This window comes from Carlito syrichta, unplaced genomic scaffold (assembly GCF_000164805.1).
Source record: "Carlito syrichta isolate Samal-C Ts95f unplaced genomic scaffold, Tarsius_syrichta-2.0.1 Scaffold307624, whole genome shotgun sequence".
Lineage (NCBI taxonomy): Eukaryota > Metazoa > Chordata > Mammalia > Primates > Tarsiidae > Carlito > Carlito syrichta.
The window spans coordinates 128,568-155,470 of NW_007251720.1; the positions used below are offsets into that span (position 1 = coordinate 128,568).

Here is a 26,903-nt window from a genome sequence, read left to right on the forward strand (position 1 = left end):
AGAAGCCAGATGTAGGGTGGAGGGATGTGGACAGGCCCCCTGATACAGGGGATGAGATGGCAGCGTGTGCACAGGCCACAAGACAGGGCTTCTTGGTGGTAGGGTGGGATGGAGGTGGGGGGACGGGGGAGGTGGACAGGCCTCTTCTGATGTCGGATGGGGTGAGGGGATGTGGGTGGGGGGAGTAGACAGGCCTCTCCATATATGGCAGGGGACGTGGGACTTTCCCTCTGCTGAGGAGGGACCGTTTCATATGCGGAGGTGGATTGCCCTCAACAACTTAGCCATAAACAGTTCCCAGATGTCAGGACTGGGAAGGAAGCAGCTGGTGGCCGTAGGGGTTTGCAGGTGCCGACATACAGGAGCTGTCAGTCACGGTGGCATCAGTCAGCTTTCAGAGCTGCGGTTTCTGGTGCTGCTTGGAATGATCCACTCTAGCCAGCTTGAGGGCTGCCATTTTCTTTTTGTTTGTTTTTTGTTTTGTTTTGTTTGAGTCAGAGGCTTACTGCCACCCAGGTTGGAGTGCAGTGGCACACACATGGCCACCACAGCCTCAACCTGCTGGACTCAGATGATCCTTCCGCCTTAGCCTTCCAAGTAGCTGGAACTATAGGTGCATACCACCACACCCAGCTATTTATTTATTTATTTGTTGTAGAGATGAGGTCTCACCATGTTGCCCAGGCTGGCCTCAAACCTCTGGGCTCAGGCAGTCCTCTTGCTTCAGTCTCCCAAAGTGCTGGGATTTCAGGGGTGAGCCACCACTGCACCTGGCCAAGGCTGATATTTTCAACCACATTTTTTCCAGCTTAGGAAAAGGACAGGGTTGTCTGGAGCCCTTCTCATTTTCTACCTCAGGGTCTGAACACAAGCAGCTCACAGCTCGGCTATTAGTGAGGTAGCTTGCTTGTCAGCTCAGGTGAGAGCGCGAGTTCCTCTTCCCAGGGTCTGCCCTGCTGTCTCTGGCACCCGCCTTTTGACTGAGCAGAGGGTCCCAAGCCACGGGTGCAATGGCTCGGGTGTGAGTTAGCCACTGGCGTCTCCCCAGCTAGACGACTTCTGCCCAGGTCCAGGTCAGATGCATTAGTCAGGCCCTGAAGGAGGGCCTTGGGAGCTGCTGAGCTACTGTGCTCAGACCATCTTCCACAGGTGGCTGGCTCCACTCCTGCCCCGGCCCTCGTGTCTGCTGGCCTCCCAGGAGAGGGTTCACCCTCAAGAGCATGTCTCCAGCACACTGTCTCTCAGTGCTGCAGCCCATTAGTGGGTCAGGACGTCAACACTATGGTTGTAACCAGCATATTGTGTTTGTTTGGTTTTGCTTTTTAAAATTTATTTATTTTTATTTTAAAGATGTGGGGTGCAATTCAGGGTTAGGTACTTAAGTGATCATCGTATAGGTAAAGTTTGGGTACCCTTATTGATGTTATGTGCCCCCCTATCCCCTGGCAGTGTTCCACTACTGCCAACTTCTTTCTTATAGTATTATGGTAAATGTTCAGAGTCCGCTTCTGAGTGAGTACACGTAGTACTCAGACCTTGGTTTCTGTGATAGATTACTGAGTATTATAGACTCTAATTCCATTCAAGTTGCTGTAAAGTTCATAATTTTGTTTTTCTATGGCTGTGTAATGTTCCATCATGTATATGTACCACATTTTCTTTATGCAGTCCATTTTTGATGAGCAGCACGGTTGGTTCCATGTTTTTGCTATTGAGAATCATGCTGCAATAAACATGGTGTTGTGAATGATGCAGCATTTTGAGAGGCTGAAGCAACAGGACTGCCTGAGCCCAGAGTTTTGAGACCAGCCTGGGCAACTTGGTGAGACCTCGTCGCTATAATACATAAATAAATAAATAACTGGGTGTGGTGGTAATCTTTTTCATAGAGTGATTTGAGTTTCTCCAGGGATATTTCCAGTAGGGAGATTGAGGGGTCATATGGAAGCTTGATCTTTAGATCTTTCAGAAATTGCCACACTGTTTTCCACAAAGGTTGTACTAGTTTGCACTCCCACCAACAGTGTAGAAACATTTCCTTTTTCCCACATCCTCTCCAGCATCTGTTATTTTTTTGAGTTATGATGGCCATCGTATTGTGTTTTGAGTGAAATAACTTGGGGTAGAAGACAGAAGAGCGTAGTCTATGGGAGATGTAACATGGTGGCATGACCGTCTCTTGATACTCTCTGCAGGGATGGGTGCATCAGGGTATAAAAGCCTTTTTGCCAGTGAGAACCAGAAGAGGATGGAACTGCAAGGTCCCCAGCTGGCTGGTGGGCGTTGGCTAGACCCACTCTCCTTCACCCGTGAGGTGGTGTCACCCAGTGTTTTGCTGCTCACGTCCTGTGGTGCTGCTGGAGGATAGAATCTGAGAGACTGCCCTTGGGGCTGTCCAACCCTGGGACTCGGTGCAGAGCTGCCCTATCCCCTCCAGTTAGATGGCAGGACTGGGCCTGGGCACAGGCCGCGAAAGCCTGGTGGCGGCACCCTTTGGCTCTGGAATCAGTCCTGGACCCAAGTGTTGGCCACACTTCTTGGCTGGGTGACCCTGGGCAAGCAAACTAATCTCTGTGGGCCACGTTTCCTTAAGGAGGATCGTCCTCGTGTGACGGGGTGTGGGGAGGAACAAGATGACATCCTGAAGTCCCAGCACAGTGCCGGGTACTTGAACATGGGGTAAATACTTACTAGTCATCAGATACAACAAGAAGCCACCTCTCTCTGGGTGGAACTATTTGGTAGAACATGTCTACACCAGACGTTTCTAGCTGTTTCCTTGTGAAACCCCCGTGTGTGTGTGTGTGTGTGTGTGTGTGTGTGTGTATCACAAGCATTCTGAAATCCCTAGAGCTCATCGAGCAATTGAAAACTCATTTGAAAAGTTATTTAAAGAAGCCCATCAAGACAAACTGGAGCTGACTGCCCCATGTCAGGACTGTTGGAACCATGAGTCCTCGTGGTCGCACCCGTGCCGAGGGTGCAGGCCTGGAGGGGAGCAGAGAAGCCCCAGGGCTGGCCTCTGGTGTGGCTCATGGTGGGTGCTCACTGTCAGAGGGAGGCACGGACGTGGCACCCATCAGGCAGGGGAGAGGCAGGGAAGTGTGTGACCCAGAGCTGGGCTAAGGTGATGGCGCCAGGGTGCCCATCTGGGAATGTGAAGTCGCCTGTTTCACCAGGGACTTCCTAACAGGATTGCTTAGTCGTCGAACAGGTAATTTGCAGAGGGTTTCTCCTTGGAGAACGTCAGGGAAGGACTGGGGCCCGTGGGTCTGATGTGGGCCCTGGTGGGGGTCTGCATATGTTCCTACCCTCCAAGCCCCCAGCAGAGCCTCTCATGGCCCCACCTACATTCTCACTGACCTTCCTGTCTCAGCACAGTGTGATCTGCTTCAGAGCAGGGAGGGCGGGACGTCTGGGGCTCACATGAGCTCTGTGCAGAACGAGGACAGTCTCTTGCCTGTGTGGTGCCCTCTTCCAGGAGTTGTTCTTCTCCATGTCCCATCCCACACCAAGCATCTGGCCCTGTGTTGCTTACTGGGAGGGAACTGAGGTGTGGGTCATGGGCCCTGCCTGGCAGGAGTTCACAGCCCAGGGGAAGTGAGAAGAGCTGGAGACGGAGCAAGGCCCAGCCAGATGCAGGGTTAAGTACAAGCTGGGGCAAGCCTTGGGCCGAGCCTGGAAGGCCGAGGGTACAGCCAGCCAGGGTGTAGCATGCTGTCCAGGGACGGAAGACCCAATGAGCTGCAGAGGCTACCCCACCTCTCCATGCCTATCCACACTGCCCAGTCCCAGCTGTGGTGTGCTGGGAGACCAGGCATGCTTGTTGCCACATTCCAGCAGCCTCTGCTTTGGCTGCTAAGAGAATGCGTTCCCTCCAAGTCTTTTGACCCATATGGACAATGGGTCTTCCTGCTGTGCCTTCCTCCTGGCTCAATTCAGAGCTGCTGGCAGAGTTGGGATACCCACTGTTTACTGGCCTCCCCCTGGGCAGCTGATGGATATCTTTTTCTGCTGTCCTAATGGTTCCAGACTTTTTTCCTAGCAGATAATTGCATGTACCTTTTTTTTTTTTTTGTAATTATGGGCATCGTGGAAAGTGTAGGGAAGGAAGGATAGACTATTTTTGGCATGGCAGGAAGTGTCTCCTAACACCATGACTTAGACGTGTGGATTTCGGTCAGGGTGCTGCCTCCCGTACCCCCTTGTATTTGTTGATTTCCTAAAGAGAGGACTCCTCCCCAAACTGCCATTTGGAATGTTAACTTCTGGGAAGAGGCACCATGGTGAACTGTGGCACTTTTGTTAGTGCTGTGTTAGGTGGAGTTCCGTCACAAGCTCTCAGACTCTAACCCCTGTGTCTTCTTACCACTGCCCAGCCTCAGCACCAGGGTGGTGTGTGTCTGGAGGGCGGGCAGGGTGGGGCTGCAGAACATAGCTGCCACACCTGTAGCTCTCAGCCCACACCATTGCTTCATCGTCTGCCCCTGCCAACCTGGGTGACCATATGAAGTGACCCCATGGATTAAAATAATAAAGCACCTAACTGCCTAATCCCGGAGACTGTCTGGGGATACAGAAGCAAGGGTTCACAATTGGAGAAAATACATGGAGTCATGTGTGCTGGCCTCAGAGTGTAGAGTTGAGCCATTGTTTTGTTGACCTGACTTTGGGAAACCTTCACGGGACAGAGGGACCTGAGTGGGACCTTGGGGAGATGGGGAGTTGTCCACAAAAATTCACCTCTGTGGTCGCTGAAAGCTCAAAACAGCAAAAGTGAGTCCACTTGTGTTAGCTTGCCAAACAACAGCACACCTTGGCACCTCTGTTTCCAAGAAGTGTCAGTGGCCTGCTTCGATTAAGGGAGTTGCATCTTCTGCCAACTGCTTGCATTTCCCATGCTTAAGCGGTTAAAGGGAAAGAAAACGCAAGTTCGGGATGCAGAGCCCTCGATGGATATCTGTGGAGCTGTCCCCTGGGAGCCCACGCAGAGTCTAGGATGCAGAGCCCTCGGTGGATATCATTGGGGCTGCCCCCTGGGAGCCCATGCAGAGTCCAGGTCAAAGAACCCTTGATGGATATCCCGGGGCTGTCCCCTGGGAGCCCACGATGGATGTCTGTGGGGCTGGTCCCTGGGATCCCACGCAGAGTTTGGTTGCAGAATCCTCAACGGATGTTAATGAAGGTATTTCCTGGGAGCCCATGCAGAGGGCTTTTCAAGCAGAGTCCTGCATCAGCTCCTGATGGCCTGGAAGAAGAATGATTACCCTTTTCAAAGTTAACACATGCTCAGCGCCACCAAAGTCTACAAGCCTGAAAGCAGAAGTGAGAAGTGCAGGCTCGTGCTGGCTGACAGCGTTTCCTCGCCCTGCCTTCAGTGTACCTGTCTATTTTTATCCTCCCTGAGAATTATGGCTCTCTGTGAGTCTGATTTAAAAGGAAAATGAATCATTCAACTTGAAGTGCTGTGTGCAGTGGCTGAGAAATGTGTCCATTGTAACAACACACAAAGCGCTGGAATGGATGCACTGTCTGGACAGAGCCCGCCACCAGCCCCCGGGCTTGTGCCTGTGCAGCCATCTGTCTCTGTCTCCCTCCGGAGTTCAGAGCACCTTGATGTCCTGGGGGGATTGTAGAGCAGATGCTGCTTAACTGGGAATGAGGGGTGGGGGCCTCATATGTGCAGCATTCGTTTAGAAAGACAAAACAAAACACCCTCTGCACAACTCTGCTCTCCTTCAAGCCATCCGACCTTTGCTGCATCGAGGCTGAGTGGCGCTTTCTGAAAAGGTTCCCAACCCTTCCTCCACGTCTACACCCCACCCCCACGTGGAATAAGCAGCGAGAAGCGGGAGGGTTAGCTGGAGGCTCGCAAGCTGCCTGCTTTCTCTCCTAATCATGATTAAACTGAGAAGACGCACAGTTACTGCTCTGGCCCGCAGACTGCCCCGCCAAGAAGGGATGGTGCAGGACTCATTCGGGAGCGATATGCTTCTTCATCTCGGCAGCTTGCAGCCTTGGTTTTGGTTCTTTTGCTGAGACCTGCTCTCACTTTTTTGGACCGGAGTCTGAGCACAGGGTTGCACTTTGCAGTCCCAAAGACACGTTCGAGCACCTCAGAAGCCAGGATCCCACCTTCAGGCCTTCAAGCCAGGATCTGAGACTGAGCCCTGAATGTCTGCATTTTAGAAGGCTTCCCAGAGATTTTAAAGCACATCCTGCCTTAACATTATTACCCTGGAGGCACGTGCTGCTGTGAACCACTGCAAACCACTGACACCTGGTCATATCTAGGCAGTGTCTGGATGGACTGGGTCTCAGCCCCAGCTCACAGCCGGTGGGGAGGAACCGTGTTCCCCTACCTTGGCATCAAAGCCTCGCAAGCGTCAGAACTGGGGCTCTCCTGGGCTGATCCTGTGTTCCCCAGGTGGCCCAGGCCACAGATGGGGATGGAGGGAAGGCAGAGCTGGAGTACTTAGGATGGTGTGCGCAGTGAGATAGTGTCTGGCAGCCTTTGCACTAGGAATCCCCTGCCCCATGAGTGTCAGTGCTGGAAAACCAAGGACGAATCTTACGCATCCTTTGAAGAAGCCCCCAGAAGCCTCTTATGTTTTCATCTCGTTAACTTTTAAATTGAGAGGTAATTCATCCACTGTAAAATTCACCCCTTTAAAGTGTGCAATTTAGTGATTTGCATTATATTCAACGGTATACAACCATTGCCACTATTTAACCTCAGAAGTTTTATCACCTCAAAGGAAGCCTGTACCCGCAAACAGTCACTCCTCATTGCCCCTCCTCCCAGCCCCTGGCAAGTCCTAACCTATTTTCTATTTCTATAGATTTGCCTACTCCGGATTTTTCATATAGATGGAATCGTATGTCCCGTGGCCTTTTGTCTCTGGCTCTCTCAGGACTGTGACCAAGATTTATCCAGGTGCAGCATTTCGCACTGCTGAGTCCGACTTTGTGGTCGGGATAGACCACACTTTAATGCTCCTTTTATCAGTGGTGGGCACTTGGGTTGTTTCTGCTTTTTGGCAAAGGTGAATAATGCTGCTGTGAACATTTATGTGCGTGTTTTTTGTGTGGACATATATTTTTATTTCTCTTGGGTGTGTACCTGGGAATGGAACAACTGGGTCACATGGTAATTCTCTTGGCTCTCTCGAGGGACTTCCATACTGTTTTCCACAGTGCCTGCACCATGTTACGTGCTCAGCAGCAATGTATAAGGGTTTCTGTTTCTACACATTCTCACCAACACTTGGTTTTTTGGTCTTTTGGTTTCTTTGTTTTGAGACAGGGTCTCTGTCGTCCAGGCTGGAGTGCAATGGCATGTTCAGAGTTCACTGTACCCTGGAAGTCCTGAGTTCAAGTGATCTACTCCCCTCAGCCTCCTGGGGAACCGGGACTAGAGGGGTGAGCCACCACACCCAGCTAATTTTTTTTTTTTTTAAATAGAGACAGGGTCTCACTGTGTTGTCCAGGCTAGTCTTGAATTCCTGGCCTTAAGCAGTCCTCCTTCCTCAGCCTCTCAAAGCTCTGGGATAACAGGCATGAACCATTTCACCCAGCTTCAGCACTTGTTATTGCCTGCTCTTTTGATTATAGCCATTCTGGTAGATGTGAAGAGGTATCTCATTGTAGTTTTGACTTGCATTTTCCCAATGGTTAATGATATTGAGCATCTTTTCATGGGCTTGGCCATTTGAATATCTTATTTAGAGAAATGTCCATTGATCTCCTTTGCCCAATTTTGTTTTAGGTTACTTGTCTTTTCATTGCTGTAGGAGTTCTTTATATATTCAGAATATGAGAAGCATATCAGATATATGATTTGCAAATATTTTCTCCCGTTCTGTGAGCTGTCTTTTCACTTTCTTAATAGTATTCTTTGAAGCACAAAACTTAATTCTGAAGAAATCTAATGTATCTGTTTTTTCCTTTGGTTGTGTTTTGGGTGTCATAGCTAAGAAACCGTTGCCTAATCCAAGGTCACAAAGAGCTACACCTGTGGTATTTTTCTAAGAGTTTTACAGTTTTAAGTCTTTGATCTATTCTGAGTTGACTTGTGTGTGAGATGTGCTGTAAGGGTCCAACCAGTTACCAAACTATCCCAGGGCTATTTGTTGAAAAGTCCCATAACCGGGCTCAGTGTCTCAGCCTGTAATCCCGGTGTAATCCTCGGTGGCTGAGGTGAGCGGATTGCCTGAGCCCATGGGTTCAAGACCTGCCTGGGCAATTTGGCGAGACCTCATCTCTATAGTAAATCAAAAAATTGGCGGGGCGCGGTAGCGCACGCCTGTAGTTCCAGCTACTTGGAAGGCTGAGACGGAAGGATCGCTGAAGCCCAGCAGGTCGTGGCTGCGGTGGCCGGGAGCGGCTGCTGCACTCCAGTCTGGGCGACAGAGTGAGACTCCAACTCAAAAAAAAAAGAAAAGGTCCCATCAACTGTTGAGGTAGGCAAGATTGGTGCTGTCAACTCCATTTTACAGATGAGGAAATAAATCCCAGAAGAGCTAAGTGATCAGATCAGTCCTGATAACAGAAGCAGAGCCTCTACACCACAGTTCCTCAGGTCAGGGCCAAGGCTGTTCTCGTGAGTCTTTGAGAAGGTGTCCCTGTCTCCTCCAGCTTTGGCTTCTTATGTCCCTTTAAAAGTTTTTCTTATTGATATAGTTCCAAGGAAAACTCTTATATCCAACATCATTTATTTCTCTGCCAATGTTTTCTTTCAGAAAGGAGAATAAGGGCTGGGTGCAGTGGCTCACACCTGTAATCCCAGCACTTTGGGAGACTGAGGTGGGAGGATTGCTTGAGCCCCCTGGAGTTCAAGACCAGCCCAGGCAACATAGCATGACCTCGTCTCTACAAAAAAAAAAAAAAAAAAAAAGTTAGCCAGGCATAGTGGTAGTGTAGTCCCAGCTACTAGGGAGGGTGAGGCAGGAAGACCACTTAAGCCCAGGAGTGTGAGTCTATAGCGAGCCGTAATTGTGCCTTGCATTCTGGCCTGGGTGACAGTGAGACCTCTACTCAAAAAAAAAAAAAAGAGGACTAGAGAAGTGTCTGGTGCTTGGTGGCCATTAGGGAGATTATCCAGAGAGAGCCTGCTGGTCCCGGTTGGTGTACCTTGTGGCATGGCCATACTCTTGCCCACAAGCTGCAGTGGGCTCCCGTGTGGGGAATGAGACCCACGGAGCCTCCCAGGCTCCTGTGGGTTCACCTAGAGGGGAAGATGGCCCTTGTAGTCTACAACAGTGTGGCCAGGAGTCTTACCCACGTTGAGTGATATGTGGTGGAGCATCTGGAAGTGTAGGTGACCCACCGAATCCTGACCAAAGAGCCCTCAAGGATTCATCACCACTTTCCAAGGAGCCCTTGGGTCACCCACCGTGACTCTTCAGGGATTCTTTGTGGCTGACGTCATAAGGTGTGTAGCTCTGAGACTAATGGCATGGTCTCACTAGAGGGACCCGAGGGTCTGTCTCTTGCAGCCCGTCCCCTGGTGAGGAGACGCTCAGAGCTCAACTGTGGCAGGCCCCATCTGTCTGCCCTGGTCCGCTGGGGACCTCTCGGGCAGGCATGTCCCTCTGCAGAATGTTCCCACATACAGGTGGTTACACTTACTTTCTTCACCGATCCACTATCAACACCATTACTTATTCTAACCACCTGATTACTTCCCCTTATAATCCTGGCCAAACTCCCTCTGGCGTCAGGCTCCAGAGAGAGTTCTGTCAGCTGAGCAACACCCCAGAGACTGCCTTCCCTGTCCCACTTGCCGTCCTGAGCCTTGGAAGCATCTTTCAGACTGGCGGGCCCTGCTGGGTGCCCACCCGGGCTCCTCCCCGCTAACCTTTATTATTGCCTCTGGTTACCCCACTTTTCCCAGTCCTGACTTTCCCCACACACCCAATTGTGGCCCCTTGGCCAGGACAGGACTCCCTCTTACCAGCAGGGCGGGTGCACGGCCAAGGGAGGCCTTGTTCCAGAGGAAGCATGACATGGAAAGCGAGAGCACTCAGCCAGACCCCCAACATGTAAGTCAGAACGCAGGGAGTGCAGGCCTAGTGGGAATTCCAGTGCTGGGGTCAACAGACTCAGGGTGGGAGCTCTTTTCCCACCATTACTGTGGTCCTGGTGAGTGGGCAGTCCTGTGGTATTGATAAGTAGGCTGCCCTGTGGTCTTATTGAGTGGTCTGCCCTGTGGTCTTAGTGAGCAGATAACTCTGTGGTCTTGTTCAGTGGACAGCCCTGTGGTCTTGGTGAGTGGACAGCCCTGTGGTCTTGGTGATTGGTCTGCCCTGTGGTCTTGGTGAGTGGACTGCCCAGTGGTCTTGGTGAGTGGACTGCTCTGTGGTCTTGGTAAGTGGACTCTCCTGTGGTCTTGGTGAGTGATCTGCCCTGTGGTCTTGGTGAATGGACAGCTCTATGGTCTTGGTGAGTGGACAGCCCTGTGGTGTTGATAAGTAGGCTGCCCTGTGGTCTTGGTGAGTGTTCTGCCCTTTGGTCTTGGTGAGTGTTCTGCCCTGTGGTCTTGGTAAGTGGACTGCCCAGTGGTCTTGGTGAGTGGACTGCCCTGTGGTCTCGGTGAATGGTCTGCCCTGTGGTCTTGGTAAGTGGACTGCCCAGTGGTCTTGGTGAGTGGACTGCCCTGTGGTCTTGATGAGTGGTCTGCTCTGTGGTCTTAGTGAGTGATCTGCCCTGTGGCCTCGGTGAGTGGACTGCTCTGTGGTCTTGGTGAATTTCTCTGCCCTGTGGTCTTGGTGAGTGGTTAGCTCTGTGGTCTCAGTGAGTGGACTGTCCTGTGGTCTTGGACTGCCTCAGCTTTTCCATGATCGAGTGAACTCACACCCAGAGGTCCCCACCAAATCAGGAAGTCCTGGAGAGAAGTTCTGTTTGGGGGACAGAATCGCTGTTCATTCTGGCCTCACTTTGGAGATTTCCTTTTGAAGATGTGGAGCCGTTCCTATGAGGGTTCATCTCTGGGAGGGTTTCACAGTCCATAGAAATGGGAATCTTCAGCTGATTCTGGGTCCTTTGATGAACGACACCTTTGCTGCCCAGACCCCATGGCAGGCAGGTTCCCCTGTCAGTCCCCACGAGGCTGTGCCTGTCCCCCCAACCCGTCCTCTAGCCCCCAGGACATGGCGGTACTTCTCAGCCGGTGGTTTGCATTCATACATTCACACAGGAGCCACTGTCCTCCTGTCCCCTCAGCCTCACACATTCCTGCTCCTTGGCACTGGTGTGTTGAGAACACGCTTGTGAGAGGAGGGGAGGAAGCAGCTTGGGCGGGAGAGTCTAGGTCTCTGAAATCCTTGAGATGAAGCCTCTGGGGGGGGCAGTCCTCCCACCCTACACGGGGAGGGGAGGCGTCAGGGCCGGCCTGGGCTCCGGTCACATGCTGGCCATGTCAGAACCGGCTCTATTCCTTTGTCCTTCTGTCTTCCAGGCAGAAGTTGTGGTGTCGCTGCAGCCACGCCTCACCCACTCATAGTTTCCTTGAGTTGTGGATCTGCCAGCAATAAGAGATTTTCAAATTAGAATCATGTAAGGGTTTCAGCCAGCTAAATGCTACTTTAGTTATTTTCCCAGCAAAACTGCCAACTCAGAGGGAGAAATACCACGAGCACACAGATAAGCACAATGCAGAGTGAGGGAGGAGCTGGCGGAAAGTCCTGCGGAAAGCGGGGCATGGCTAGAGGGGACACCCACCTGGGCCAGCGGAGACGGAGGGCCAGGCGTGGGTGGGAATGAGGGGACTTGGGCCTCACCAAGCCCCCTTTCATATGCGTTATTCTGCCAGCTTATTGCCCTACGTGGAATCTCAGAAGTGGGCTCTCAGAAGAGAGACGAGGCTAGGACAGAAAGAGCCTGGGAACAGTCAGTCGTGCTTGTGTATTTATTTATTCATTTTTTATTTTGATTTTTTAATATACATTCTTTTTTTTTTTTTTTTGAGTTGGATGGAATCTCACTCTGTCACTCAGACTGGCCTGGGTGACAGAGTGAGACTCCATATCAAATTTTACAAAAAGAAAAGAACATTCACAATCTCCTCAGAGGCCAAGGGATACACTATGGTGCCCTCTGAAAGCTTCCCCTCCAAGCCATCACAGCAGCGCTTTTGCCTGCCAGTGGGAGGTTGTGAGTGTGCTACAGCTGTGTGAGTTGCTGGATGTGTTCTTGACAGTGGGCCTGAGTTATGTGGATGATCAGAAAAGAAGACTCAAAATCTACTTCAGGGAGAATGATGGTTTCTTCTAAATTGATTAAAATATGAACAGTGTTATCTCTCTAGGGGCCAGGATATGGTCACTTGTTACTTGCTAGTGTGTGTTTTCTGCATTTAGTAAGATATTTACGTTCTAGAAGAAGAAAACTAACATTTAAAGACAAAGCTCAGCTTTTAATCCTGGCACTTTGGGAGGCTGAGGCGAGGGAATTGAGCCTGCGGGTTCAAGACCTGCCCAGGCAACTTGGCGAGACCTCGTCTCTACAATAAATCAAAAATTCGCTGGGGGTGGTAGCGCACTCCTATAATTCTGGCTACTTGGAAGGCTCTAGGAAAGATCGCTGGAGCCCAGCAAGTTGACACTGGGGTGGCCGTGAGTGTGCCATGGCACTCCAGCCTGGGTGACAGAGTGAGACTCCAACTCAAAAAAAAAAAAAAAAAAAGACAAAGCTGCCTTCACGGAAGACATTCCTTCAGCAGAGGAGTGGATTCCTAACAGTAGGCAGAAGCCCCTGTTCAGTCCCCCAGAAATGCTTCCAAAATCCCTTTCACTCAGTTTTCCGTCGAAACACTGAAATTCTCAGAAAGCACTGGGAAGACAGATGCCCCGGGACTGTCTTCTGCTGAGAACAATTTTGTGCCACAGTGTTGGCCCCTGGACACTGTCCAACACCCCTCTCTGCCCTCCGCCCACCCACTAACCCACCCCTGTGCTGTCTGAGCCTCCCATGTGGCGGAGGCAGGACATGCTACCCGATGCATGCTGCTTTCCCTCCAGGTGGGCCTACCATGACTTCTTCAACCGGTACCGGGTGCTGGTCAAGAAGAGGGAGCTCGCCAACACGGACAAGAAGGCCGTCTGCAAATCTGTCCTGGAGAACCTCATCAAGGTGAGTGGGTGCGGGCTCCGGGCAGGTGGACCAGGGGCCCTTAGAATCCACGGGTGGGGATCTCGCCACACACTTTGTCTTCGCTCTTCTCGCTGAAACTGTTTCTGAAGGACTGGTCCATTTTCCTGCATCAGTGACTGGAGAAGAAACTCCTTCACCTGACTGGGGTCTCCTGGGCTTTTCCACGTCTCAACACTCACAGAAGATGGATGTATTTGTGTACTATAATGAGGCTGCTCTTGCCTATGGATGCCGGCCCGGCTATAATGAGGCTGCTCTTGCCTGTGGATGCCAGCCCAGCCCCTCTGGCTTTTTGGTGCCCCAGGGCTGCAGGGCTTGGTCCACCTGCTCATGCTGGTCACCTGGGCAGAGCCTGGTCTGGAGCCTGGCACAGCCTGAAGTCAGCAGAGGGAAGGCAGCTGTGCTGCCCACATCCTTGCCAGCCTCTGGCCCTCCCAGATGCTTGTTTTCAGTAAGGTGATAAGTTTACATTTAATTGATGCCACCTGAACCACACTTGACCACAGACACTGGAGATTCACAGAAGCAGAGCTAGGAGGGTCCCTCAACACATCCATGGTGACAGAGAATTCGGGGATGACCACAGAGTAGGATAATCAGTGCCTCAGAGAGGCTGAATTATATCAAAACCTTGCTTTGAACAAGGCAACAGAAAGAACACCATTAAAAATTTTAAATTTTCTTTTGTTTTATATATATTTTATTTTAAAGATGTGGGGTACAATTCAGGATTAGGTATACAAGTAGACATAGTACAGGTAAAGTTTGGGTCTCCCTTTGGTCCCCACTTTGCCTGGTTTGAGATCAGGTACCCTTATTGATGTTGTGTCATGCCCCCTCACCCTGGCAGTATCCCACTACTGCCAATCCCTTTCTTATAGTATTATGGTAAATGTTCAGGGTCTGCTTATGAGTGAGGATATGTGGTACTCTGTTCTTGATTCTGTGATAGATCACTGAGCATGATAGACTCTAAATCTGTCCAAGTTGCTGCGAAGGCTGTATGATTGTCCTTCTTTATGCTATATAATATTCCATCGTGTATACATACCACATTTTTTAAAATCCAGTCCAGTTTTGATGGGCTGCATGGTTGGTTCCATGTTTTTGCTATTTTGAATAGTGCTGCAATTAATCAAGCAGAAGAAAGAATCTCAGAACTTGAAGACCAAAACACGGAATTAACCTGATCAAAAAACATAGAAAGAAAACTCAGAAAGAAGAACAAAGCTTCCAAGAGATGTGCAATTATATCAAGAGGTCAAACCTATGCCTGATTGATATTCCAGAAGAAAAAAGGGAAACAGAGAATACCTTGAAGCAAGTATTCCAGAAAGTTATCCAAGAAAACTTTCCCCATCTCACCAGAGATGTGACCATCCAAACACAAGAGATACAGAGAACCCTTTCAAGACATCAAATGAGAAGACCAACTCCTAGACACATAGTAATTTGTCTACACAAAGCAGGTACAAAAGAAAAAATCCTAAAGGCAGCAAGAGAGAAAGGTTAGACTACCTTCTGGGGAAAACCAATCAGAATAGCAGCAGACCTGTCAGCAGAAACACTACAAGCTAGAAGGGACTGGAGTCCAATATTCAAAGTCCTCAAAGATAAACAATTTCAATCAAGAATTTCCTACCCAGTCAAGTTCAGCTTTATCAGCAATGGAGAATTAAAATCTTTCCCAGACATCCAATCCCTAAGAGATTACGCAGCTTCCAGACCAGCTCTACAGGAGATGCTTAAAAAAGGTATTAAGCACAGAAAAAAGAAAAAAAAAAGAATGACCGTGACTTCCCAAGAGATCAGGAGAATGCAGAATCAGCAAAGAATACATTGCAACTTCAAACTGAAAACACACACATACATCAACCCAAAAATTAAAAGAAACAAAGAAAAAACCTTATAAGAACCTCATGACAGGAATAAACAATCACATTTCAGTAGTCAGCCTGAACGAGAATGCACTAAATGCACCACTGAAAAGACACAGAATGGCAAACTGAATTAAAAAAAAACCCAATAATTTGCAGCATCCAGGAAGTTCATCTCACCACAAGCGATGCATGCAGACTCAGAATTAGAGAATGGAAAATGAATTTCCAGGCAAATGGAAATTCAGACGGAAAAGAAGGCAGGAGTCACAATCTTAATATCAGACAAAACAACCTTTAAGCTATCAAAAATTAAATTTTCAAGTATTTTGTTAGGAAAATCCTTTCATCTACACTAGCTCATTATCAAATGACCAGGATTTAAAGTCATGTTTTATTTTGTAAATATGTCAGTCATCTCTGAGCATTGTCTCAGTGGCTCAGTCCACCTGTAGATGGTGCAGAATATTATACTAAATGTCTAAATGTGTACATCGCTTGAAAGTTACCCTCTTTAAAAGGAGAGCCCATACCCTGGCCTCCCTTGTCCCTTTAGAGAGTAAGAGGGTGGCAGTCCTGGTTAGTTGAGGGCTGTGGTTAGTTGGACTCTGGTTAATCAAGGCACTGCTGTGGTCCATCCACCAGTGTCCACATTTTCATCTCTTACTTTTTATGGGTGAGATGAGCCTGTGCTCAGGGCCAGCTGACCTCAGGCAATGTGGAGCACCAGAGTCCTTCTCCTGGTTGTCCCGGGGCCGGCTGCTGTGCGAGCTGTTGCAGCCTGTGAGTGGCCGGCTCTGCCACAGGGCTGCCACACCCTCTGCCCGGGTCACAGTCCACTCACCTGTCCCCTTCCCTGGATCCTGCAGCATCTTGAGTGGAGCCCCTGCTTCCCAGACAGGCCCCTCCAGAGGGACCTGTTCAGCCTGGCTGGGCCAGCCACCCCTCCTGTGCCCTCCAGCTAGGAAACCACATGCGCCTTCCTGGGGAGGCCTCCTGGGTGCACTCAGGCCCTGGGTCGGCCTAGTTGCTGCCTGGCGAAAGAAAGCAGAGCATTTGTGTGTCTGCAGGGGAGGGCAGATGAAGTCCGGTGGGGAAGAGCTGGGCGGTGCAGGCGCATTCCCTCTGCTCACAATGGCTGGCCCCGTCCCCTTTCTGCCCTGTAGGACCCTGACAAGATCCAGTTTGGCCGCACCAAGATCTTCTTCCGGGCAGGCCAGGTGGCCTACCTGGAGAAACTGCGGGCCGACACGTTCCGGGCGGCCACAATCGTGATCCAGAAGACCGTCCGGGGCTGGCTGCAGAGGCTGAAGTACCGCAGGCTGAAGGGGGCAGCCCTGACACTACAGCGCTACTGGCGGGGGTATCTGGCCCGCAGGTGAGCCGGCAGGACCCCAGCATGTGGCAGGGAGGGACTGCCTCCTTGGTCTCTGTGAGAGGGGTTCCTGCTGGGTCCGTCTGCATCTGGGTTTGCCCCGGCAGCTGGGCCTGTCCCTCTGATGCATGCTCCCGTCACCTCAGTGTTTCCCCCAGTCTGCTCCCATCCCACCAGCTGGTTCTGCCCCAAATCAATCTTTTCCCTTTGCCTAAACCCCAGAGTAATAAAACAAACTTTTTTAGGAAGAGAGGCCAGTTCCCTTTCTCTCACAATTGACGGACACCTTAGCCAGGCATTTCAGAATGCCTTGGAGTTTGTAATTAGGGCTGAGAGGTCCTGGGACACCCCTCTGTGGGTTATTGTCTGACAGAAAGGGTGTGAACTGTCTGAGCGCCTCGTGCAGAGCCAGGACCCCAGGCAGGGGTCCAGCCCAGCCTGACCGGAGAGGGACATCCTTCTGAATGACTGATGCTACCAGGCTCAGATCTGCTGAGGCAGAAAGGGGGGCGCAGCCTGGAGTCAGACCACAGCCTGGGCCTCTCGCCAGTGGCCAGATCTTAGACCTAGCCCTGGGTCTAAGGGTCCTTTCCCAATAAGAACTGCCTTGGAGAAGGGATGGTAATTGCCTTGAAGTTGTACATGGGAAAGCCAGTTTTACAAGCAGCTGCTCAGTCACCTCTGTTTAAAACACAAAAATCCAAGAGAGCCCTGAGCACTGAGCACAGAACAGGCTACAGTTAGAAGGCTGCTCCCGCCTGTGCCCTCATGGTGCACTGTGAATGGCTTCTCCCAGCATAGCCCGCGATGATGCGAGCCGTTATTTGCCTCCAGACTGTTGGGGGGTGGGCTCCGGAGCAGAGGTTGCAGAGGTGCAGTGGGTGTCAGTGGGGTCCACACTGAGTGATCTTGGTGCTCAGTGCCCACTAAGCACATCATTGGGTACCCTCGTGTGCGGGACTCTGTCCCAGGCATCCAGTGTTAGGATATGGAACAGCATGGCCTGCATGCTCCCTGCAGGGAGCTTGTGTCCAGGGGATATGCCGGGCCCACTTGTGGAGAGAGGGCTTGCAGAGAGCCGGGCCAGGGAATCAGATGTACTTTAGCAGGTAGGGTGTGCGGCTGGTTGGGGCCCCTCCTCCCTGGGCTCTGCTCACGACTCCTAAGGTCCTTTCTGGCATTGAGTACTGCCTCTCCTAAGTACTTGTTATGAGCCTGGCAGCCCACAGACCCTTAGGAGGGTGGTAGGCGTCGGAGTGGCTTTCTGTTTTACTCGGGAGATAAGTGGGGGGGCGCTGAAAGAGAGGAGACGCCCACATCCTGGACATGTCTGTAGAATGCAGAATGGGCTGGGGACAAGGAGGCTTTTGTCACTTGACAAATGCCCACCTGGCACCTGCCCTGCCAAACCCTGCAGGGATGTTGGGGGAGCAGGACGATGGAGGGACAGACAGCGATGTGAGCACATCGCGAAGACTGTCCAGGTGTGGGGGCAAGGGAGTGCTTGGGTGAGGACCAGAAGTCAGACTTGGATGGAATGTGAGGCTTGTGGGGTGCAAGGGAGAAGCTGATGCAGCTGTTCTGCATCCGAGCGTCAAAGGCCCGGGACTGCCGCGCCCATTAGGGGTGAGGGGGGCTGGCCTGCCCTGGGGTGTCCAGGTAGACCCAGGAAGGGCCTGCCGATGTCTTAGGGCCTTGTGTGCCGGCATGCCGCTGCCCCCTCCCTGACGCTACCTGTCCTCTCTCCCAGGCTGGCCGAGCATCTGCGGAGGACCAAGGCGGCCCTGGTGCTCCAGAAGCAGTTCCGCATGCAGAGGGCCCTCCGGGCCTACCAGAGGGCCCGCCGGGCAGCCGTGGTCATCCAGGCCTTCACCCGGGCCATGTTTGTGCGGAGGCGCTACCGCCAGGTGAGCGGCACCCTGCGGCACTCGCAAGCAGCGGGTCAGGAACTAAAGCAGTGGCAGGCGGACACCCGCCAGGGACCCTGGTGCTTCCCCAAGACAGATGCCTGCTGGGGACCCCAGCACTTCCCCAGGTGTCTTCACATCTCTACTTCCCCCAAATCTTTTCTGAAGTCCACAAGGTAGGAAAGTACACATCCATTTGTGCTGCTGTAACAGAACACCTGAGACTGAGCCATTTACAAAGGAGAGAGGTTTACGGCTCGCAGTTCTCAAGGCTGGAAGGTTCACGACCAAGCAGCTTGTTTGCTCATGGTAGAAGGTGCAGGGGGGCTGGCATGGAGATCCTGTAGCAGGAGAGCCCTGGGAGGTGCCTGGCTCTAGAGGCAACTAACAGTGAGCACGTGCCAAGGGAGGGCATTGGTCCATTCAAGAGAGATCCAACCCATGACCCAAATACCTCCTACCGGGCCCCGCCTTCGACTGGAGGGGCCACGTTCCAACATGTAGTTTTGAGGGACAACATCCAAACTGTAGCAGTCCCGGTGCCCCTTGGACACCTGAGCTGCTCAGGGAAGCTGAGTTGCCCAGCAAGGGCATAAGCCAGCCACAGCAGGTTGGGCGGCCATCTCGGGCTCATCCGGACCTGACAGCAGGGCGAGTGCTGGGCATCAGCAAGTCCAACCCTTTCATTTGACAGACGAGTGCTAGGAGCTCAGCATGGTGAGGAGAAAGACCCCAACCTCCTCCCTGCCAGCAAAGCTGAAACACTTGACCAGGGAGCCCTCAGCCAAGACATGTTTGTCCCACCAAGTTACACCGGCACAACTGAAGCATGAGCCAACTTGAAAGATGAATTGGAAGAGAGCATCTAGAATGTTCGTTTCTTAAAGTGAACATCTGTCTCTGCCATGATCAGAGAAGGTGTGATTTTCTAAATAATTAAAGCACTGAGCTGATCATGCAGAAGCAAAGGTGGTCAGGGTGGACCACACCCTCACGTGATACATGGAGACGGTTCTGTGCATGTTTCTGAGTGTGTGGTGGCATCTGTGTGATGTCACCATGAAAGGGGCAGGTGACGTCTGAGAGGCAGCCACCAGGGGCAGCACGTGTCCCTCGTAGCTGTGACACTGTTACTTGTTCTGCCTGTTTGCTTGTTTATTCCTCAGACATTCATTTTGCTGGGTATTGGGGCAAGAACATTGATGATACTTTCATTTCCTGAGTAGTTTTTAACTTGGTAGAAAAGCAAAAGGAAACCCAGTGGATCACAGGCTACGTTTGGCATGAGCAGCCACAAGCCCACCGTGGACACTCACTGGGGTGCCAGCTCATCTTCCAGCTTATGTTACCAGGAAGGTCCACATCTGTTAAATGGGGGTGTCATGTGGCCCCTACGGCTTTGAGGGTTTCAGACTACAGTTCCTTAGCCATTAATGAAGAGTAAAGCAAAGCTGGAAACAGGCTGGGCTGGTGACCCCCATGGGTGGCAGGCTGTGGAACTGCTCGTTTTCAGCCACCAGCAACTCACATCCAGGGGAAAGTTCTCTCTGCACGCCCTCAACCCAAGGCTGGACCTGGCTCCCTCCTCTGGGCAGCAGCCGACCTTTGTCTCCTCCTCTGGGTAGCGGCTGACCTTGGATCCCTCCTCCAAGCAGTGGCCGACCCTGGTGCCCCTCCTCCAAGCAGTGGCTGGCCTGGCTCCCCTCCTCCCGGCAGTGGTCAGCCCTGGCTCCCTCCTCCAGGCAGTGGCTGGCCGCAGCGCCCCTCCTCCAGGTGGTGGCATGCGCTCCTCCACTCCTGTCCTGTGCTACAGCCCCCGGGCGTGTGTGCTTGTCCCCTGCTAGGTCCTCCTGGAGCACAAGGCCACCATCCTCCAGAAGTACGTGCGAGGCTGGATGGCACGCAGGCGTGTCCGCAGGCTGCAGGGTGCAGCCATCGTCATCCAGTGTGCCTTCCGGAGGCTCAAGGCCAAAAGTGAGCTGAAGGCCCTCAAGATCGAGGCGCGCTCGGCCGAGCACCTGAAGCGCCTCAATGTGGGCATGGAGAACAAAGTGGTCCAGCTGCAGCGAAGGATTGACGACCAGGTCGGTGTGAGCAGGCCTACACAGGGGTTGGGCTGGGCGGCGGCGCTGAGGCAGGGTAGAGAGACCCCCGGCTTCCTGGGGACCCGCAGGAGCCAAAGATGGGGGAGCACCATGTCCTCAGGTCCTGCCAGGCTCGGCAAGAACAGGTGCTGACATGGCAGGCAGAATGGTGCCTCCCAAAGGGCTCCTGGCTTGCCCAGGCTCTGTGAGTGAGGGACCTCAAGTGGCAAAGGGACTTGGAGATGAGAAGTTGAGGGTCTTGAAGGGGGGAGAGGACCTGGGTTTTCCAGGTGGGTGTGATGCGGTTGGACAGGAGACGGGAGGAGAGGGTGGAAGAGAGGGGACGGGAGGACGGAGGCAGAGGAGGCGAGGGGAGGGTGGAAGCAGAGGCACCAGCAGCCAAGGCACGGGTGGCCTCTGAGAGCCGGCACTGGCCACGTGATTGGTGCTCCCAGAAGGTTGGTCACAGCCTGCTGACCCCTCTGGACTTCTGCCCTCTAGGCTTAAGAGAACAGACTGGTGTCTCAAGCCACTCACTGGACGGTGAAGTGTTGCCGCAGTAGGAGGATGGTTTGCTGGCCCGAGTCCTGCTTCCCTGCTCTTGCGAGGGGGCAGGTGTAACCCCAGGACCATTCGGTGCTCCATGGGGCATCATGTGTGCGGGGCTCACCGGTGCCTTGTCTGGTTGCTTGCCTGAGCCCTGCGGCAACCTCTAGGGTAAATCTTACAATTGAACTTTCCTACAGAGGAGGAAACTGAGAGGGCATGTGATCCTCAAGTCATGCGGGTGGCAGTGCAGGCCGAGGCGGGAGCCCCCACTGTCTGGTACCAGAGCCTGCGTCCTGCACCACGTGGTCCTTCGCCTCTGTGGCTGCGTGGGGCGAAAAGAGCACTCACTTGGGAAAGCGGTGGAACTCAGCGCAAACCCAGCTCTGCTGCTTAAGGGCTGGGGGGCTGACTCGGCCACTCTGTGGAGCCTCTGTTTTTTTATCCATAAAATGGGGCTGACGGGGTTGGAAGACCAGTTAAATGGTCCTGCAGATACACAGGAGAAAACTTGGGACAGTGGTGTTCCCGGTGCTGCTGTTTTGTTTCAACCTTTCCCTCTGTCCTCCTACCCTGGCCACCCTTCCCACGTCGGCCAAAAAGCAAGAAGTCACTGACTGAGTCTGGGCAGTGGGTACTGTGCAGGGTACCGCCGGGAATTCAGGACCTGCAGTTCCTTCCAGCAGGGTGGGAGGTCAAGGCTCACAGGTGTGCATGTGCACACCACACACCCACTCTTGGTGATCAGGTGGCCGGTCCTCCTTCCCTTTAGAAGACCTCCACGGGGTGCCTGGTTGTTTTCAAGGCCTTTGTGAGGCGGGGAGGCAGTGGGCGGCCATGGCAGACATCGGATGCTGCATCACGGCGGAGGAATCTTACGCGTCTGTTCCCTCCTGTTTTGGGCACCTGCTGCATGCCGAGCCCCGCCACGCGTGCTCTATGTTCATGCTCATCCTCCCACGGGTTTGGGAGGTCATCTCGGAGATGCGGAAATTGTGGATCGAGGACATCAGGTGCCATGCCAAGGTCGCAGAGACAGAAAGTGCTAGAAGCAGACGTCCACCTCAGGCCATCTGATCCTGCGGCCATGAGGAGGGTGATGCTAGTTTTTTACCCTCAGACATCATGAAAGTGTTCCATCTCCTCCTGTGTGCAATCCCTTCTCAGCTCAGTCACCACGCACACAGGGTGTGAAGACCACAGGGCCAGGCTTCTGTGGTGCCCAGAGGGTTTTGGGCGCCTTCTGGGGAAGGAAAGGACACAGGAACATGCCTGGCAAGGACAGAGAGAGACTTGAGTTGGGGCCACCAGGCACGGCCTCAGGGGTCACTCGGTTTCAAGGCACCTGTTCTCCGCTGGGCATTTTTTTTTTTCTTTTTCTTTTTTTTGAGTTGGAGTCTCACTCTGTCGCCAGACTGGAGTACAGTGGCCGCTCCCTGCCACCATAGCTTCAACCTGCTGGGCTCCGACGATCCTTCCATCTCAGCCTTCCAAGTAGCCGGAATTACAGGCACGCGCTACCATGCCCGGCTGATTTTTGGATTTATTGTAGAGATGAGGTCTCGCTGCCCAAGCGGGTGGCAAACCTGCGGGCTCAGGCAATCCACTCACCTCAGCCTCCCAAAGGCGCAGGATTACAGGCTGAGCCACCGAGCCCGGCTACTGGGCATTTTTTAAGCGTCTCACAACCAAGTGGGGCAGAAAAAAAAGCAAGCCACTTGACACCTCAACCAGCTGACCAGGAGTCCCAGGCAGTGTGCAGACGGCAGCAGGGTGGCTCTGTTTTCCTGCTCCTGCAAAGGACAGGCCTGGGGAGAAGAGACCATGGCGTGATGCGTGTTCTCTGTGAGCTCGCAGGTGCCCTGTTGGTGCCTTGCCACGGGGTGAGACAGAAAGCCTAGGCACAGATGGGGGCAGCAGGTCGGTGAGGTGGGCAGGAGTGTAGGCGCAAAGGTCCCTGACACTGGCCCCTGAGAGCCACAGAGTACCAGAGTTTTTGTTGATATATGGCTAACGAGAACCAGACAGAAGAGCTGTGAAAACTTTCCCAGTTAACCTTCTGGCAGAGGGCAGTGGAGGACAAGGGGCTTCGACCAGTGTGCCCTGCCAGGAGCCCTGGCCCGGGCGTCTAGCCCTCGAACCTGGCTCTGGCACTGCTGATTTCTAAAGCTGACTTGAGAGGACAAAAATAACCCTAGTATTTTTCACTCCTCGTGCTTGAGCATCAAAGAGAAGCAGATTTGAAAAGCCTATTTTTAAAGAGTGCTTTTGCCTTAAGCTTCCTGCTTGGCAAACATCTGTGGGTGGTGGCAGGTGTTGGCCACCCTGGGCAGAGCGCCTGCGTGCTGAGGGTGAGCAGGAGAGGCAGGCAGGGGGGTGCACTCTCGCTGTCTGGCGCCCCTCCCCACGTCGCCTGGGATATGCCAGGCGCTCTCCTCCTGCATTAGCAAACTTAATCTCCCCCCACAGCCCTATGAGATAAATATTAACATGATTCCCAGTTTAAAGATGAGGAAACTGAGGCACGGAGAGGTCGAGTAGCCTGCCCAAGGTCACACAGCTAGTAAGCAGTTCGACCGGGGCTGAACTTGGCAGCCTGGCTTCAGGGCACGTTCTGCCACCTCTAACCACTGAGAAGCCCCTGGCTGTGGAGACTCTTGGGATTTCTCAGTCCAGGAAGACCCTCGCCCTTAGTTTGGGGTCATGCTCTCACAGATAGCGTTGTCCTTGGGGCTGGCTGGCACTTAAGTGGGGCATATGACCCAGAGTCAAAGAACATGCTTGACACCCTACTGTGGGAAAGGGTGCCGGCCCAGTCCCCGTTACAGGCATCCAAGGTGCTTGTTTGTGAGGGTCTCTCAGCAGAGAGGCCTGCTGTTTGGAAGAGAATTGTTTTTTTTCTTCCTGTAATTCCCAGAGACCACCTGGGCAGCCATTTTCTTGATTCTTAGGCCAGAAGGAGAGGATCTGCGCAGCCAGGGTCGCCGCAGATGAAGGTATCCTGAAGTGTTTATCAGGGCGACACAGGGTCGTGGACAGGGTCCTCATGGACGGAGCTCCCATGAACAGAGGCCAGGCTCCATCTGTCATACTTGCAACCAGAGCTAATCACCCAGAGATAGCTGGCCTTGAACTCCTCAGGGCAATTGGCCTGAGAATCTGCGATAACTTCTAGCTCAACAATTCACTAATCCCACGATCTGGCTGGAATAGGGCTCTGTCCCCAGGCTGCATTCAAGATCTCCAGGGAGCTTTTTAGAAAGTGTTCCCACTGCCAAGAGGTCAGCAAGGGAGGAAACAAAGATAAGCTAGATGAGGTGAGCACCAACATTCACAGCCTTGTGCAACCAAAGGGAAGAAGAGGATGCAAACTTGGCACTGAGTGTCCTAGCAAACAGCAGAAGGAAGGAAATGGTGACTCGAGTTTGCCAAGAGAAGCAAAGTGTGTCATACTGGGGTTCAGAATCATCCCTGTGCTGAGCTAGTTGGAGTGAGTTGCCATGCCCTTCACGGTACCCTCCAGCAGCACACAACGGCTGTTTAGACCACTCCTTATGGTGTCCTCGACAAGCCTGTGGTGTGGCAATGTCCAGCCAAATGACATAGCTGAGAGCCTGGCCTCCTGCCGGCCTGGCTTTATTCAAGCACACGCGTAGAGCAATTAGGCCAGCTGAACTTAGAATTTATTTATGATGGATGTCAAGTTTCTCAGGCCTTATGAGCATAATGTTATCCTTCAATACATTTTATATGAAAAAATAGGACACAAGTCTATGGAGTCAGTAACCTTTAGATCACCTTGATTCAATGTACTTAGTAGTCATTTGTAAATATGCTAGATTAGTTTGTGTTTTATGATTCACAAGAGCATTTCTCTAGAGCCTTGCACAAGCTGATGGCAGGGAAGTGTCCTGAGAAAGGTATCGTGATCTCATGGTGTGCAACCATCAAGGAGTCTGGACACGCCTAGATGCACAACCAACTGCATGCCAAGGCCATAGGGCACAGCCTATAGCTTCTGGGCCACAGACCTGCACAGCTTGGAACTGTGCTCAGTACTGCAGGCGACTGTACCACAAGGGTCTGTGTATCTAAATATAGAAATGATACGGTGAAAATACAGTAAAAAAGATGAAAATGGTCTGCCTGCATGGGTCACTTTTCATGAATGGAGCCTGCAGGACTGGAAGTAGCTCTGGTGAGTCAGTGCGTGATGGTGTCAGTGTGTGATGGTGAGGGTCTCCGACATGACTGTGTCCTACGGTAGACTTTATCAACACCGCACACTTAGGCCACATGAAATTTACCCAAAAATATATTTTTTCAATAATGAACCTTAGCTTTTTGACTTTATAGACTTTTAATTTTTTAAACCTATTTGTCCTTTTGTAATAACATTGTAAAACACAGGCACATTTTACAGATGTACAAAAATATTTCCTTTCTTGATATCCTTATTCTGTGTTTTTCTTTTTAAAAATTGTTTATTTTTTTACTTTTTAAACATTTTTGTTATCAACTAAGATACCGAAAACTATTTGAACTCCCTGAAGTGATTAAAATAAAAAAAATGTTAACAGAAAAAACAACTAAGACACAAACATGTACATTATCCTAGGTCTACGGGGTCAGGGCCAGTAACGTCACAGCAAGGGCTTCTGGGGTCTGTGAGAGCGTGAGTGCACTTGGCCATTCCCTTGTTGGGCTTGACTGCACGGCTGTGACATGAGGACATGCCCTCCCGGGGTCTTCCTTCCAAAGTCACACATCCAGAACACAAAACCCACAGTCCTGGTGAATCCCAGTGGCTGCGTCTGGGTGCCCGTGATGGTGAGATTCGGGGCTGCCCTGGCTCTGCTGTCGGGGGTCTCCCCACCCGCCCCGGCAGCCAGCAGAGACTGAAGGCCTCTTTCCGAGGCTCCCTAGAGAACTCTGATGGTGACACACCGGTGTTTGAGCCCCTGTGAGGTCAGTCGCTGTGACCTCGACTTTGCTCATGGGGACACTGGGGCAAGCTGACTGAGAACAGAGCCAGGGTCTGAGCACATGCCTGTCCAGCTGCGGCCATCACCCCCAGCATTCCTGAGTGTTCTTGGGCACATGTCAGGAGCCACGAGGCTGGGCCTTCTGAGTACACCATGCTGCCTCGGGGTCCTGAGGTGGTGTCTTGTGGACAGAGGGATAGGCTGTGCCTGTGCCCCCTGTGACCATGCGCACCTCTCCCAACCCCAGCCACCCCTTCTAAGACCTGGTCACCTGGCCTGGGCTGTGCTACCCCTGGGGCGACAGCAGGCTGAGCCTCACTTTCAGCCCAGAGCAGAGACGGAGTCAGAAGGTGGCTGGCCCAGCACCCAGCCCCTCCCTGAGCCCGATCCCTTATGCAAGACCCTCAGCCTCCAGTGGAGACCAGATGGGCGGTGTAGACATGCATTGGGTTTTTACATCGGTGCTGCCTAATTGGGTTTCTTTGTGATTCATTGGAGAGACTGATAGACCAGGCCTGGGGTGTGTTAGCTTGTAACGGGGAGGTTCCCACAGAGCATGGTGGGGAAAGGGGGTCATCCTTCTGTATCAGCCCGGGAAGTGGACTTGTGCGCTGACACGCGGGTCCCAGGGCAGGTCCCACGGCTGCTTGGCGTTGGGTGGGTCCGACAGTGTGTCTCTTGCTGCTCCTCACTGCTTAAGTGACATTTGGTTTGTACGAGTTGACTGCTGACTCCCGATGCCCGATGCCCGGCGTGTTCGTGTTGTGACTGATAGGTAGCTCTGTTTTGCTTGGGGCTCGGGGACCTGGTGGTAAAGGGTATTCGGCAATAGCTCCTCCTGCTGGGTGGAGAACCGGCTTCCTCCCTACACTCCCCGTGGCCAGCTGTAACCGATGCCATCACAACTCTCTCAGTGTAGCATCTGCCCGTTACACCTGCACTTGACACGGGCACCAGGTGCTTAGGGCTCTAGGCCC

At 52.4% G+C, this 26,903-nt stretch overlaps 1 protein-coding gene across 1 annotated transcript in view; it reads left to right on the forward strand.

The window, feature by feature from the left end:
- MYO5B (myosin VB) overlaps positions 1–26,903 on the forward strand; it is a 180,734-nt gene that overhangs the window by 93,531 nt on the left and 60,300 nt on the right. Inside the window, exons 15-18 of the mRNA XM_021715771.1 lie at positions 13,020–13,131; positions 16,196–16,407; positions 18,155–18,311; positions 20,156–20,395. Of these exons, the coding sequence (XP_021571446.1) occupies positions 13,020–13,131; positions 16,196–16,407; positions 18,155–18,311; positions 20,156–20,395 (721 nt within the window). The remainder of the gene's footprint in view (positions 1–13,019; positions 13,132–16,195; positions 16,408–18,154; positions 18,312–20,155; positions 20,396–26,903) is intronic.